Source organism: Hibiscus syriacus, unplaced genomic scaffold (assembly GCF_006381635.1).
Source record: "Hibiscus syriacus cultivar Baekdansim isolate YM2019G1 unplaced genomic scaffold, ASM638163v2 tig00111105_pilon, whole genome shotgun sequence".
NCBI lineage: Eukaryota > Viridiplantae > Streptophyta > Magnoliopsida > Malvales > Malvaceae > Hibiscus > Hibiscus syriacus.
In genome coordinates, this window is record NW_024062987.1 from 2686953 (window position 1) to 2703653 (window position 16701).

General features: G+C 33.2%; 2 protein-coding genes and 1 pseudogene across 2 annotated transcripts; all 3 read left to right on the forward strand.

The window, feature by feature from the left end:
• The first annotated feature begins 251 nt into the window (after positions 1-251).
• LOC120153855 (E3 ubiquitin-protein ligase RDUF2-like) lies at positions 252-1931 on the forward strand. Its single transcript, XM_039165726.1, is given in 2 exon segments — positions 252-1237; positions 1239-1931. Coding segments are annotated over 2 exon segments (930 nt in total). The 5' UTR covers positions 252-379; the 3' UTR covers positions 1311-1931.
• A 5114-nt stretch (positions 1932-7045) lies between these two features.
• Positions 7046-8855, forward strand: LOC120153719 (annotated as a pseudogene).
• Positions 8856-14364: 5509 nt separating this feature from the next.
• Positions 14365-16303, forward strand: LOC120153853. Its single transcript, XM_039165724.1, has 8 exons — positions 14365-14473; positions 14732-14813; positions 14909-14974; positions 15058-15155; positions 15237-15362; positions 15456-15794; positions 15892-15957; positions 16053-16303. The coding sequence occupies exons 2-8, from the start codon at positions 14753-14755 to the stop codon at positions 16203-16205; spliced, it is 909 nt and encodes a 302-aa protein (XP_039021655.1). The 5' UTR covers positions 14365-14473; positions 14732-14752; the 3' UTR covers positions 16206-16303.
• The last annotated feature ends 398 nt before the right edge of the window (positions 16304-16701 follow it).

The window sequence follows — 16701 nt, forward strand, 5'->3', positions numbered from 1 at the left end:
TGAAATTCAGGCGTTGTTGGGAGCGGATAAGGACGAGGAGCACCAGCTGAGACACTAGTTTACTGCTTTGTTCAAGTGTACCAAATTTTTTTTTAAATATTAATAGTAATAATTAATGTATCAAAACAAACTAAATAAATAAAGGGACCAATGAGCAACAAGATGGGGCAACAGGGGTGAAATTTCCAATTTAAAGCGCATAATCCACTCTAAATTAAACACCACGCGCGCTTCCCTTCCCTTTCCATTTTTTAATTTCTCTCACATTTCCCCATTTTTCTTTTCTTCTTTCTAAGCTCAGACTCAAATCCTAGGGTTTAAAATTTTCCCGATTTCTCCAATTTTGATTTCTTCAGGTGTTTTAGTCGTTTACCTTTCGATGGAATCGATTAGATCACCCTATTGGTGCTACAGATGTAACCGGTTCATCCAGATCCGGGTCCGATCCCCCCAAGATTCGATCCTTTGCCCCGATTGCGGCAGCGGATTCATCGAAGAATTCAAAACTCCTTCCCGTTCTCCAATTCACCACCGTTTCCCCGCCTCCACTATGCACTCTGAGACGCCCAGCCCAGGTCTCGGCCCCAGTCCTACTGGAACTCCTCCTTTCCGCCAAGTTCGAAGGAACGCTGGCGATCGATCCCCTTTCAATCCCGTCGTTGTTCTCCGTGGGCCTACCTCCGAATACGACAGCGTAGTTCCTGAAAGAGGAAATACCAATTTTGAGCTTTATTATGATGATGGGTCAGGGTCGGGTCTTAGTCCCTTACCCGCTAGCATGTCTGAGTTTTTAATGGGTTCGGGTTTTGATCGGCTTCTTGATCAGTTATCTCAATTAGAAGTAAACGGAGTTGGCCGTTTTGAGCGACCGCCTGCTTCCAAAGCGGTGATTGAATCAATGCCGGTGGTTAAGATTAGTGGCGGACATGCAAGCAGGGAATCCCACTGTGCAGTTTGTAAAGAGCAGTTCGAACTAGATTGTGAAGCTCGGGAAATGCCTTGTAAGCATATTTACCATTCGGATTGTATTTTACCCTGGCTTTCGATTCAGAACTATTGTCCAGTTTGCCGCCATGAGTTGCCAAGGGAAAGTAATGGAAACAATGTAAGTGAAAATGAAGCAGCCGTGGGATTAACAATATGGAGGTTACCGGGTGGTGGGTTTGCTGTGGGGAGGTTTCCCGGTGGGAGGAGAGCTGTGGAGAGAGAGTTTCCAGTAGTTTTCACTGAGATGGATGGTTGGTGGGTTTAATAATGCAGCAGGTGCTCTTAGAAGGATTTCATGGGCGCCAAGTGGGAGAAGATCATAAGAAAGTGGAGGATTGAGGCGAGTTTTTCGGGGTTTTGTTTCATTTTTTGGGAGGTTTAGGAGCTCCTCATCTCGTTCAGGTTCAGATTCTGGGTTTACGAGGATAAGCAGAACAAGTTCAGTCTTTGGGAGGTCATCTAGGAGAGAGAGCAATTGAAATTTCGAGGATTGAATGGTTGGACAATGGATTCTTTGTTCATTTTTAGGCTAATCTGTTTTCTTTTTATCTGATATTATAATGTGGCAATTTTCAAGAAGGAAGGGAATGTGTGTAGATTGTATGATTTTACTCGATGTAAATACTGACACTTTTGGCGAAGGAATGAAGAACTACTCGAGCTTAGATTCTATTGAAAGAGAAAGAGGCTTTCATGAATTGATATGTGCATCAACGAGGAACAAGTGGAAAAAGAAGTTTTTGTGGTTAGTTAGAATGATCGTTTAGTGGTTCTGACCTAAATTTGTTCAATTAGTAAGCTGCTGTGATAATTCATTCCCTCGCTTCTTTCTTCTATGTAATTTGCTATCAGGGATTTTGCTGTTTATTTGCAATCCTTAATACAAATTGTCGAGTTGTTGACATTGTTTCTTTTAGGTTTTACTTGAGTGGAAGCCAATCCGCACGCAACAACTGATGTACTAGTTGGTTTTGGGTTTTTGTTTGAATTACCTAACCATATGATGGATTCTAAAATTTTAATTTTCCAATCAATTATTCATGATTGAGCTTAAATGTCATATTGCACCAGTAGGACCTTGATCATTATTGTAGTCGTGGATAGAGACACATGTACAAGTCTAATGGATTTGTTGGTTGGACAGCTTCGAAAGTACCTTCTTAGTTAACTGTCATCAGTCACACTGATGCAATGAGGGTTTCCTACTGTCCTTTGTTTTCCCTTGTTCCCTCTTTTGACACGAATTCTTTAATTAGTGAAATTACTTGTTATCTTGAAGAACACTCTGCCTTAGAAATTGGTTTTTAGTTTCATTTTATGGAAAGGGCTGCTTCTTCTCTTAGTATAATTTCCTTTTACCCTGTAATACTCTGTTCTTGTTGTGCAAGATTTGTTCTTTCTTCTCCCAATCAGACATCGACTTCTTCCAATCAGACATCGACTTCTTCAGTCAATATGGGAGTTTTGAAAGGTAAAAATCAGTATGCCTATGATGCATGATTTTGTTTTATCTTACAGAGTTTATGTAGGAGAAAGGCAACCAAAAATTGCAATCAAGAACTTCATCGTTGTACAAAATTTTACAAAGCAGATATTACTAAACTTAAAAGACGGAACATGGTGGAATGTTTTATGGAGCATATATAATTTACTATTGCCTATTACATTTCCAGCACTTTCCATTACATCTTCATTCCTTCTATATGCTTTGAATGTACTGTCTTCTGTGTATAGTATTTTCCTTGAATTGTGGAAGGCTAGTTAAAGTGTCTCTATCATGCATGTTATGATTGTTGTGCTTATTGTTGGTGTTGTTGACACACTGGTTTGTTGCTGTGATATTTTTACCAAGCGTTGTAATGGAAATGCGGCTAGTGTGTGATGTGCAGATCCAATTTTGAGGCCATTGAATTGATTGGCTTTTGCTGTGAGTAGCATCACACTTGCAATTTAGCCCATATCGGCATGAGTTGTAGAATGAAATGTAGGGTTTAGTGACTGTAGGGTCAATTGCAGAGATGGTAGATACCATAAGGAGGTTGAATTTGGTATTTGCATTAGGTTATGTGTTAGGGCTTCCAAGATCAAGCATCCTCTTCACTGTCATTATGACAATAGTTGCAGCAGTTGGAGATGTATGTGCTGATAGTGACCTTGTCAAATTGCTAGCTCAGCCTATGGAGTAACAAAAAGGTTAATGATTCATAAATTCAAGATAAATATGCAATTTCCACAAAAGAAATACAAACCGAATGAAGTAGCAAACCCGAACTCTCCCATTCTTAAAATTTGTACGGGTGTGTAAAATGTCAATTAATCGGATTAATTTTAGGGTAAACGATATAAATGATCACTAATGTTCGAGTAAGTTTTTGTTTTTCTCACTGAAGTTTTAAAAGTAACAAATCGGTTACTAATATTATCGATTTGTTACAAATCGGTCACTCTGCATTAACTAAATGCTAACGTGGCACATTAAACTAGTGGAATCAACATGTTTGGCCGATCGTTTGACTTATCTTAAAACAAAGCTCCATAGTGTTCTTGATCCATATCTAGTGGTAACATTTAGCATGTTTGCATTTGAATCTTAACATCTGCAATCTTTTCTGTTTATCCATTGTTCCAAGTTGTACGTTTCATCAAATGAAGCTCTAGAGTGTTCTTGATCCATATCTAGTGGTAACATTTAGCATGTTTGCATTTGAATCTTACAACCTGCAATCTTTTCTGGTTATCCTTTGCTCAAATTGCAATCTCGATTGAGCCAAAACAAAAATAAAAAGGAGGGAGAATGGGATTTGGGTTTCACTCGGAGACTTTGTAAATCATAGGAAGAACAACATTCAATACATTCAATTAAGTGGCACGATGAGAGCAATTCATAGTTAATAAGTTCTAAAGACATGGGGCAATTCAGAATTAGGTTTACACTTTCATAGTAGTATTATGTGTCTATTCAGTAATTAACATAAAGTATATTTTCTCTCCATTTCCTAATCATAGCTTCCCGAAGGGACAATTCCAGCAACTTCTTTTAAATTAAACTATTTTATATTTTTTTTTATTCTTTTTCTAGCTTTTTTCGCGGGAGATTATTAGAGGAAATTAGAATGGAAAATAACTGTGTACTTGGTGGAAAAAAAATTCTACTTCATAATGAACCCCGGAAAGAAAGCGACTTCAAATGTATAAAATTTAAGGTAAATTATGTGTTTTGTACGTTTTAGTATATAAACTTTTAATTTTTACAAAATCATACATAATATTTAATTTTTGTTTTATTTTAATAGCAGCTGTTAAAAACGTCATCACCTTATTAGTTGAATAAATTAATTAAATAATAATTTAAATAATAAAAATGCCACATCAACTATGTAAATAAATTTTTAACAGTGACATGTCACCACCTTATTAGAAACAAAATTATGAATTAAACTCCTAAAGGAGTACTCACTATGGATCGAACCTTATTTACAGTGACGTGTCACCACCTTATTAGAAACAAAATTATGAAATAAACTCCTAAAGGTGTACTCACTATGGATCGAACCTGGGTCTCCTAGGAGGAAAATGGGGAGCTCAACTGTCTGAGCTGGCCCAGGTCATCGATTCTAAATGCCAAATTTATATATTTAACTTATACCAAACTATCATTATAAAATGAAATAAATGTGTTAGATCTATGATTCCAACTTAGAATATCTCAGAAAATATTCAAGTATTTAATCACTAAATAAGATTAAGAATTAATTAATACATACCAAAATTATTATTTAACATATAAAAATATTAAATTAAAATAAATGATTTCTCATTTTAATTTAAAATAAAAAAATTAAATAATTATTTATACATTTTATAAAATCAATATTATTTTATTTTAAAAATTGTATGTATTGTATCATAAGTAGTTTAAAATATTTTTTAAAAATATAATAAAAAATGTCATGCCAACTCTGCCATTAAGTTTTTAACGGTGGGGTATTAAAATGAAACAAAAATTAAACGTTAGGTATAATTTTATAAAAAATTGAAAGTTCAGATACTAAAACGTACCAAAAATGAAACTTTAGGTACTAAACAGGTAATTTACCCTAAAATTTATCAATAAGGTTAGATCATATGATAAGACAACATGAATGCAGAGGAGTGAAAGAAGATTTACCCAAAAATAGAGGTTGATGATGAACAACAACCATGATTAGCAGGAGGAGGAGAAAAAAAATCAAAATGTCGGTTAAACATACTAAGTCAGCTAGTTTAACATGCCACATTAGTATTTTGTTACTGCAGTAACAATTGTTAATGACGAGTGACATATTTGTAACAAATCGATAACGTTAGTGATCAATTTATTATTTTTAAAACTTTAGTGAAGAAAGCAAAAAATTTATCAAACACTAGTGACAATTTGTGTAGTTTACCCTTATTTCTCAATTCAATTTAGTCGATTTTTTTTATCAGTTTGATTAGTAAGCTCAATCTGAAAATAATAAGACCAAAAGGGCATTGGGGGAAAGAAAACCGGCACGGCACCATCTACACTTTTAGATATATAAAATTATAGACTTAATAGACTGATTGAACCCTTAATTTGGTATTTTTTTTGACTGCTTTGACATTTACACTTGATAATTGTTTTCAAGGTGGTACCCATGCTTAACTACATATACTTTTGAAAGGCAATATATAATAAATTAAGAACAGTTTTTAAGTTTAGATATTTAAATGATTTTTGAAAAATTGCGTAACATTATGAGAATAATGGTTAAATTCAGGTATCAAAATGATCAAGAAAATAAATGCCATCAGCCATAGGTACCATATCGAGAATAATTCTAAAGTTTATGGGCAATTGATATATTAAAGCAAAATCATAATACAACAATTGTTTCCCAACAGAGACAATCCTCCAAATTAATAGCGTCAACTTTTCTCCGCAAAACATAACTTTTTTTCCCAAAGAAAAAAAAAAGATCACCTATCAGCAGCAGCGTAATCGCCGACGTTTTTCACGCCGGCGCATCCCCCACTTATTCGAACATTATATTGTAAGCATCTAAACCATGAGGGTAGGGTCCAGCTTTTCCTTCCCCGTAGCCGTAGTCGTTTCCATCATCGCTTTCGTTTACTTTTGTACGGTCTTCGTGTTCATTGACCGCTGGTTCGGTCTAATGACCTCCCCTGGTATCATTAACACCCTCGTTTATACCGCTGTTGCCCTCATGTTTGTGTTTAATTACGCCGTTGCCATCTTGGCTGATCCGGGTTTCATTACTTTATATTTATTTGATAGAAATAATTAGTTGACTAATCAATGTTTGTTGTTGAATTGATGCATCTAAATATACTTATTTGCTGACGTTATATTTTTGTTTAAAAAATAAAATCATTAACTTTAGAAAATTTTTATTTAATAAATTAATATCATCTAATAAGATCGCATTAATATTTTTATTAAAAATTAATATCAGCCAATAAAATGATAGCACATAATATCACCTTATTAATTAAAAAGTAAATAAAATATGTAACGCATGAAGGGAAGCTCAAGCCAAAGACCCTTTTAAGAAAATATGTAATACATGAAGGGAAGCTCAAGCCAAAGATCCCTTGAACAAAAATCTTGCACCTAAGCACCAAACTAAAAGGAACTGATAATTTAGTGATCAAATTATAAAAATATTAATAAATTAAGTGATTGAAACATAATTTTTTAATTTTAATGATCAAATTTTGACAAAATTAAAACACAAGTGATCAAATAGATAGTTTAAGCTAATATGTAATATAAATAGTAATATTTGTGGATAGTGGTCAATTTAATACTGAATATCGCGCCACCTCCGAAAAACTCACGTGGCCTCAGCATGGTCCTTATCTGAGTTACAGCTCACTCGCTCCTTCGACGATGTAAAGAACGATAAAAACGTGTCAAAACATGATTAGACAATGTTTCCCACGCTCAACCACCGAGAACCGATGAAATTTTAAACTGTATGAAAATGGCGAATATTATTTAAATATCGGATATCGTTCTCCTCTTCATCCTCACCTGAGAAACGAAGATTTTGCCGGCGGTGCTGTCAGAAAATGGAAATAGATAATAAAAAACCCAAGCCGTCTCAGATTAAGAGGTTCGGTTTCTGTGCCTCTAATTTTCTTGCCTATATTTGATTGCCATGTACCAATTGATAGTTAATTTTCTTTCAAATCACGGGATCTTTGTTTTGATATCACAGCATGTTTTCTTTTTGTTAGTGAATAAGCTAACAACTTACTAAATCAAGAGGGGGTTTGGTTATGGAAGTTATGATTTCTGGGTGTCAGTTAACAGTTTGATATATTGTTGGTTATTTAGCTTTGCAACTGACATTTACCAGCCATGGCTTCTCTTCGCTTTTACCCTTTTAGTTTATCGGTTAGGCGGGTCGGATTGGTTTTGGATTAGATCGGGTTTGAGCTAGTTTTTCCAGGTCAGGTCATTTCGGGTTTACTTTTGGATTCGGATTGTTTGGTTTTGCGATCGGATCAGAATTGGGAGGTTTATTCTTGATATATGTTTTGAGGTAACAGTTGACTATTTCTATAATATAATGAAGAGGGAAAAAACTGTTAACTCTTGGATGGTATTATTTCTGCTTGTGTTAATCATTTATTAGTTTACTCTACTGGACTTCAGGTACTTTAACTTGTTGATCTGGTTTGAATCTTTAATGAGGCAAAAAGTAATCAATAGCTACGGCGTCTCGGATATTTTTCTATGTTTTAGCTTTTGGTTAGCAAATGAGAAAGAAAATCGATCTTCTATGTAGGGTACGTGCCGACTTCTTATTCCTATTTCTATTTTCATTTTCAGCTTTCTTGACAATTCACTCATCGATGTCGACCTAAACAAGAAAAGGAAATTAGAGGCTGAGCATTTGGGCTTGCCGTTACCGAAACATCAATGTTGGAAGCAAAGCTTGTCGTTGAAGCCTCCTCCTACCTTAGGCAGTGTCACAAAAATAGAAGGGTTAAGTCCCTGCATTTTCAAAGGAAAGGGAGGGAATGACTATGATGTATCTGAAATTGAGTCTGCAAAAGATAGCAACAGCTTTGCTGAAGATTCGGACACCGCAATGTCTATGCATGCCGATGACAAGTATTTGCTATGCAACAATGTTTCTTCCTCGTCACCCGATTGGGGATCCAGCTCCTGAGGTTCCCATTCCGATGGTACAACTGTTGCATCAAGCAGTGTCGGAAAAGATGTACTATCTTCTCCTGGTGATAAGATTGAAACTGCAGGGCCAGACTAGCTGAGAGTCTTTAGGAGACGCTCGCCGAGTATGGAGACGATATAGATTACATCTACTTGGGATATGGAATTTATACCATAGAGCAATACCAAGGTAAGGAAATTGAAGAAATTATTAACTCCGACGGGGCAAATCCAAACGTTTATGTTCCTTCATCCGGACGATGGAGCATCAACCAAGGTAGTTCCTAAGACTTTGAAAATACATATACATTCCTTATACAATCTGACCATGCGGTCTATTTAATTTGGGTTTCCTTCATATATACTTTACTGCAGAAGCCCCGGAAACCAAAATAAAACTGACCATTGATCAAGGATTTGATCAGTATTTTTCCACGCTTATGCTCTAGGGGTGAGTATTTAAATATGAACATCTCTTCTGTTCGTAGTAATGTGGTTTGAATGACATTAAAGTCGAAATGTAAAACTTGGCTTGCTCTTGGTATTATTTTGAGGTAACTCTACCTTTGCCTTTTCCCTTTGTATCTTCAAGTCAACTCAAGTTTGGTTGTATATATTATTTGATAGTAATAAAATATGGTATTATGCAGCTATTCTGATTGCTCCTTTTCATAGTTTTCCATGCAATTTTTATCTTTTTCGTGTTAATCATTTTGTCGTTTTTTTGCTGTTTGTTTCGGAATATGTTCAGAATCATGTGAAGGGATGAATATGTTTGATCGTTAAGCAAGTACTCTAGAATGCATGCAACAGTACAGCATGTGATTTCATGCACAGTCCCATGCAATCGCATTTCTATATGTTTTGTTTGATTATGCAGATTTTATTCATTTAGCCGAAGGTTTCATTAGTTCTTGTTGCATATGCTTGATTATTAAGCCATTTCGATTGTGACAAGTAGATTGAGTTCGGTTTATTTAGTGTCAAGTAGGCCGAGGTTGGCAGAAACTCTTTCTTTAAGGCTGAGGTACTGAATCGATGTTATAAACCAAGGCCGTGGAAAGTGTCGTTGTCACTGAACTTAGGAGTTTAGGTTCATAACTTCTGATAGAACTCCCTTCGTGATGGGATTTATAGGGTAAGACATGTAAGTTTCTGAGTAGGCCTGGACCAATTCAAAGTTTGAATTATTTTGGGTTCGGCTCATTTATGTTTTGTTATTTGTGTTTGACACTTGAATTCGGGTCATTTCATTCGAATCATTTTAGGTCTGGATCATTCCGTGTTCGAGTTCGGGTAAAAATTGATGGCTAGCAGGACATGTGAAAGTGGACCACATTCGAGTGTTGCTTTAGGCTTTACCATAAATCAACAAACTAATGGCGTCCTTGATGGAAAGCGAAATGTCATTGCTATCCAGCAAGACTAATAATTTATCACCCCAATCAATTATAGAAAACTCCATCATAATCTAGCTCGATACCCTAAACGATGTGTTCGAAAAGTAAGTACTTTTCATTACAAGTTTTGTTTAATTAAGGTAATTAACATTTTTAATATACAAGACAATAGAATGCCAAATATACAACATTGCTCAAAGAATCCAATTTGGTGAACGTGGCAGCACTGTCCGGCATGAAGATTCCCCCCCCCCCCCCGCTTTAAATTTGAGGCCAAAACCAAAACCCCCTTTAAGTGGAAATTAACTATGCTATAATCAATTAACTTTCAAATCTGAGATTGTTTTGAAATATAAAATGGGGAAAAGATGAGATTTCTAAGACGGCTAAAATTTCTTGAGGTGTTTGATGCCAATATGCTTCTGGGTATATAATTGATTGCATGACAACGAATCGAATGATAATACATCTGCCCTTTGATTAATCTAACCTGAAATTAATTCAGCTTAACTAAACAGTATATCTGCCTTTTGATTTTACCAATGTCTAGATGAATATTGTCGTGATCAAATTGAATTGAAGTTAGACTTTTGGATCCAATCATTGAGGAAAATATATTTTTGGATTAATAAAAATTATATAGTTTGACCGGCACAACCGTATGATTGTAGATCAATCATTCAATAAAATGATTTCAAAACTTTGTGAATAAAAACAGTCAGTTTCGTTACATAAATCATCCAATAACCACAACGCAGTTGAAAAGGAAACATAAATGCATCCATGAACTTGAATTTCTATGTCCAGCTTGGTTTAACTAAATTATTTGCTTCAAATATTTGAATATTTAATCAGATTTTATATGATTCTTTCCCTTTCCCGGTCAACCAAACCCCACCTAATCAAAGCTTCCATTCACAGTTCAAGCTAGATATTAAAAATACAATTATAAGTTTATCTAATGGGATGAGGCACTAGGTCCCTTAAGCAAGATCAGGGGTTTGAATCCTGACATTTGCGAATGGAGCAAACTGGATTGGGAGGGTCGCCCTCGCTTCTGCAATACCCGATCTGGATTAGTTAGTCAATAGATCGGATACCAGCGATTAATTCAAAAAAAAATACAATTAAAATTATATTTTTAACAAACAAGGTGAGAATGGGCAAAATAATTGAAGGGGGAAAGAGTTCGAAATGGTGGTGTCAAAACAACCAGCCCTCCACCACACAACAATCTTATTATCAAATACGTAACCGTCTTATTATTTATGCATCAACAATCATTAATTTATTTCCTTGTTCTTTTCCCATCATTTGAACATCTTAATCACCTTGAACTTATCATTTATGTCTTCGTACCATATATTTTATTATTGCTTTACGTATTAGTGGGTGAAAAATAATATAATATTATCGATAATTGTAAAATAAAAGTAATTAATAAGCATAACAAAAGTTTGTTTACTTTTTTAACTTTATTGACTATTTTTGCTCTTAAAAGAATTGTCTTAATGTTACGTATTTTAATCAGTACGTAATTAACTCGTAATATTATATTTATTAAATAATTTTATGTCATTATATACTAATAAATGTTCATATTCTGTATTTATATTAATAATATATTAAACAAATTCTTTATATATTATTTTTCTTTTATTAGTTATGTAACTTAGTTAGTTCATGGTTGATTTATGATACTGAAAAAAAAAATTCATGTTAATATATATTTCAGTATAATCATCGGTATCTAATCTATTGATCAACTAATTCGGATTGAGTACTCCAAAGGTAAAGATGACTCTCCCAACCCAATTTGTTTCATTCGCAAACGTCAAGATTCGAGTTCCTGACTTTACTTAAGGAATCCAGTATCTCATCCCACAAAATCACATGTTAATATATAATAGATGCAATAGATATAGATAAAAGTACTTAAAATATATTATATTTATATTAATTTTAATATACCAATAAATCATATATAATTTAAAACATCTATATCATAATTGTTATTCATTTATATATAATATTATATTTTAACTTTTTTTTTCTATTTCTAAATAATTTTATGCTTACATTATCTTTCTCAATTCCCTCTCTTTACTATTACATTAAACTAAAACAGATTTGTTTGTAACGTTACTGTATTGGGCTACGTTAGGGTTAGTCGTTGTCAATTATGTCAGCGACGGCATTACCTCCAATTATATGCACATCTCGACATGAATTATTTATTCCAATTATTATATCATCTACACATATTTTTTAGTAATATTTTGTATGGACTTCCTTTCTGCGATAAGCTCAACTAGGAAACATTTTGTAGTGTTGTCATGCATCATTTATATTCCGTTTCATGGAAGCATTTTCCCAATATAAAAACATATAAGAATTCGTCTTCATTTGCAAGTTGCTGAATCATAAAAAAAAAAATCTACTCGTTTTCTTTAACACTAATGGTGCGTATGATTTTTATCAAACAGGAGTATTAACTTTACTATTTAACTCTAAATCTATAATGAGTATTTTTTTAATTAATCTATTGAAATTTAATCATTTTTTAATATTATATATGATTTATATTCAATGTATTATTCGAATGCAAATTTTTTATATTTATTAAATTTAATTCTAAATCTTAAAATTTAAAATTTTGAATCATAAAATCTAATATCATAATCCTTCCACACAATGATGGATCTAGGTAGGGCTATTGTCCCTTCAAATTTTTTAATTTTTTTATATAAATTAGATATATTTTGTATTTTATATTAAAAATATGTTTTCATCCCTTTAAAATCTATAATTTCGTAATTTTTAACTTAAGATTAGGTTTTCACCCCTAACACAAAATTATGCTTCGGTCTCTATTCCCACGATATATTCCATAATATTTTAGTAGCTGACGTGGTGTGTTCTTCTATCTCTTCAATTATAGAGGCACTCTAGAAAGTGGTGTCACAGTTTATAATTTCTATAATTTATAGTTGAAGCAATGATAGAAGCCAAGCAAGCAATGTTTAATGTAAATTTCACATGAATTGCATTCCCATGTACCTTAATTAAATTAATTATATGCATCTGTACACATCACCTATAAGATCTTCCATTTTTCTCTTAAATATTGGAGAAGGAATTGTATTTAAATAACACATTTTACATGAAAAATAATATTTAACTAAAATCATTGGAAAAATTGCACACGAAAATCCTACCATGTTCACACATGTAAAACAATAAGAAAATATTACGATCATTATCACTCGGTTCACACCTTTATAGAAGCTATATATAAATAATACAAAGAGTTATAAGTTCCAGGCTTTAAAATTTTTAATAAATAAAAAAAATTGAATACGTTAGTGATTTTGATTAAGACATAATATTAATAGTGATATAAAAATTAACTTGAGTAAAATAAAATAAAGGGACGAAAGCCGCAATTTAACCAAAAAATATTAATAGTATTCTTATATTTGTGTATATATGGATTGGCAGTTGGAAAAAAAAAATGAGATGAAATGAACAAATAATGGAAGCTCTTACTTGTGGGAATTCTCTAGATTAGACCCAGGTGGAATAAAAAACTGGCTTAGCTTCCTCTTCCGGTCCTATCTTTTGTGCCAAACTCATTATAAAATTCCAAAGAACTGGTCTACAGCTCAGCACAGAAAATAATAATTAAAAAATAGTCCGATTATGATTTTAGTCTCTTTTATAAAACTAAAATATGATTAGTCTGTTTTAATACAATATAATTTATTCTTTTATCTTTATAATATTAATAGGTCTACATTTATGATATCAATTAGTTATTTTTAGAATGATGAGATTATTGTTTTTAAATCATTTGAAATATATATATATATATATATATATTATTCAATCCCAGCAGTGACGAAACTTGGTAATAGAGTTTGAACGATTAATTTAAAACTTTAAAAATTTGAAAGTTTAAATTAAAATTTAAAAATTTTTAAAGGGTTCAATTACCATTTTTTCCAAAAAATTAGAGTCTAACTATTTTTTTTTTTGAAATTTTAAAAGGCTAAATGAAATTTTTTTAAAAAAATATGGGAGGGTTTAATAAAGAAGATTCAAAAAGTTTAAAAAATTAATATGAACTAATAAAAATTTTATGGGGACAAAATAATTTTTTCTAATTTTAAAGGTTTAAATTATAATTTTTAAAATTTTAAGAGGTTACATGACTATATTATGTTCCGCCTCTATAACTTAAATCTAATAAAAAACAACATTCTATTTTATTATTAAATCCATTCAATAAAAATTTTAAATATGAGTAACTAAATTTTTATATAGGCTTAAGTGTGTAGTAGAATAAAAAAAAATTATATTAAGTTAAAATATAAAAATATTAAATATCACTTTCAAGAATTATTTTACGATGTTACAATAAATTTTATTTATCTCATTACATACAAATTTGCAGCAAATTTGTGGGATTTTGCAGTAATAATAAGCAAATGAATAAATTTGGACCGTGAAAAACAAAACAACAAAATGTAAAGATTAAGAAAGTCCCATAGGACAGCTAAGTCTGGTTTCTTTTACTTTTTTCCAGTACAAGGATTTGATTTTCGCCTTTGGGTTGCTTCCTTTTACCTTATACACATTTAATAAAGCAAAAAACAATATTGATTTTGTTCAACACAAGTTAATTAAACGTGATTAACTTGAATAGCCAATCATCTTTCTTTGCCTATAAAAGCCCATTTCAGCCTCTGCTCTCCTCCCCCCTCTCCCCTCGCTTACTCTTCTTCATTGAGAACAATATTACAATCTCTCTGCTTTCTCTGTTTCATAGCCTTTCAAAGACTCTTCCATTCATTTGCTTGCCTTGTTTTTGAAACCGGTATGATAACTTATTCATTGCAGGGCCTTCAAAATTTTCTTGCATTTTAACCCAATTCTTTGTCATGCTTTTTTCTAAAAAGCTTTCAGCTTTCTGGATTTTTGTTCGTGAAAATGATCTCAATTTCTTATTTGTTTTTAACGTTTGAAAGTGCCTTTGCTTGCATTATGGAATACATGTTCTCGATATTCAAGTTGTGGTTCTGGTCTTTCCACTCGTGAGCTAACCAATGTCTGTCTTGTCCATCGCTTGATTTAGGTCATTTGTTCAAGTTCAAAAATGGAATACGATAATAGATACAGTCTAACTCAGAGGCCTAAATACGATTGCCTTTTGTTTGGTAAGCAGCAAGCTCCTTTACTTTAGAAATATGATGATTTTAGACTAATTCAATTGGAACTGCAAATATATTTAACAATTTGGTTGAATTTGCAGATCTTGATGATACCCTTTATCCAAAAAGTTCTGGCCTTGCAAGAGAATGTGGAAAGAATATTAGAGGTGAAGAATTTGAGTTATGATGCATGGCTACTACCATTTTTACTATAAAGTTTTCATGGTAATCTGAATTTATCGTTTTGCAGATTACATGGTCGAAAAACTGGGTGTAGAAAGAGAGAAAGTTGTTGAATTGTCCAACCTCTTGTATGAGAATTATGGGACAACAATGGCTGGCCTCAGGGTATGATTTGCTTCCATTAAACCTTTCCTTTTCAGTAGGGGGAAAATATAAATTTAATATATATTTTTCTCTTTTTTGCAGGCTGTTGGTTATGACTTTGACTACGATGAGTACCATAGTTTTGTTCATGGAAGACTTCCATATGAGAACCTAAAACCAGATCCTTCATTGAAGAGTTTATTGCAGACTTTGCCTCTTCGAAAAATTGTTAGTTTGATTACTTGATGCACAAGCAAGTATTGATCATGCCTTTTTATTTAATTGTATCCTAACGAACTCGATGTCTCATGTTGTTTTTAGATATTCACAAATGCAGACAGAGTCCATGCCGTTAAAGCCCTTAGTAAACTCGGATTGGAAGACTGTTTTGAAGGGATTATCTGCTTCGAAACTCTCAATCCTACTCATAAGAACATTGTTTCGGATGACGAGGATGACATCGAGTTCTTAGGATCCACCGCTGCTGCTTCTGCTACTACAACCGATGCTCCTAGAAGCCGTCAAATTTTCAACATAATCGACCATTTCGCTCACCCCAACAATGGTGCAACATTACCCAAGACGCCCGTCGTTTGCAAGCCGCAGGAATCTGCCATAGAGCGTGCCCTGAAGATTGCCGAAATCGACCCTCAGAGAACAGTAAGACGGTCGAAAATTCACCGTTGTGCATTACAAAACTCATTGCGTTTTTGCAGTCTACTAATGTTTTTCCTTCATTGGATTTTTGCTGTTTCAGTTGTTCTTCGAGGATAGCGTCCGCAACATCCAGGCCGGAAAATGTGTTGGTCTTAACACTGTGATGGCAAGTCCTTGAAAACCTTGTTGTTTTACTTGGCATACATAATCCCTCGAAAAAAAACCATGAAACTAACTCGTTGGATTTAAAAATTTATACAGATTGGCACTTCCCAGAGACCCAAAGGTGCAGATTATGCATTAGAAAGCATTCACAACATCAAGCAGGCAATACCAGAGCTGTGGGAAACTGGTCGGAAATCCGAAGTCAGTTATCCCGGTCAGGTTGCAGTTGAAACATCCGTCACAGCTTAGATCCCATGATGTTGTCCCAATTCCTTGTTATTATTTGGCAGACGATGTATATTTATATAATCCAATAAAAAGTATAAAGGAAATTTTCCTTTTTTGAGTAAAAAGAGTTATTTTTCCCCTGTTTCAGATGGCTTAATCAGTGTTGTCTTAATCGATCTTGAAGGCCGTATTTATGACGATATGAATATAATATATGAGAAGTAATTTAATAATTTTGTCTTCAAATAATGGAGGTATATATTTCAAAGGTCAGCTTGATGCATGGAAGTACAATGAACTTGACTTGTTATAATTAACGTATTAATTCAGACAATGCATGTGTTTTGAGAATTTCTGGAGTGCTCAAATGATGATTCCTAATATGATCATTAAGCGCGTAAATCAACTTTGTTCTAGATTCTATTGAAAGGGTGAAGACAAACTTACAAAAGGAGCTAGAGTTAGTAGGTCCCAAGTTCTCCCAAATCCGAGGGAGGGCTTGGTCTTAAGGATTTGA

Excerpts from the sequence above, each read along its gene's own strand:
- LOC120153853 (XM_039165724.1), top strand. The coding sequence starts at position 14,753 with ATGGAATACGATAATAGATACAGTCTAACTCAGAGGCCTAAATACGAT. Across the intron at positions 14,975-15,057 it reads ATGTGGAAAGAATATTAGAG|ATTACATGGTCGAAAAACTG; the intron begins GTGAAGAATTTG and ends ATCGTTTTGCAG. Across the intron at positions 15,156-15,236 it reads CAACAATGGCTGGCCTCAGG|GCTGTTGGTTATGACTTTGA; the intron begins GTATGATTTGCT and ends TCTTTTTTGCAG.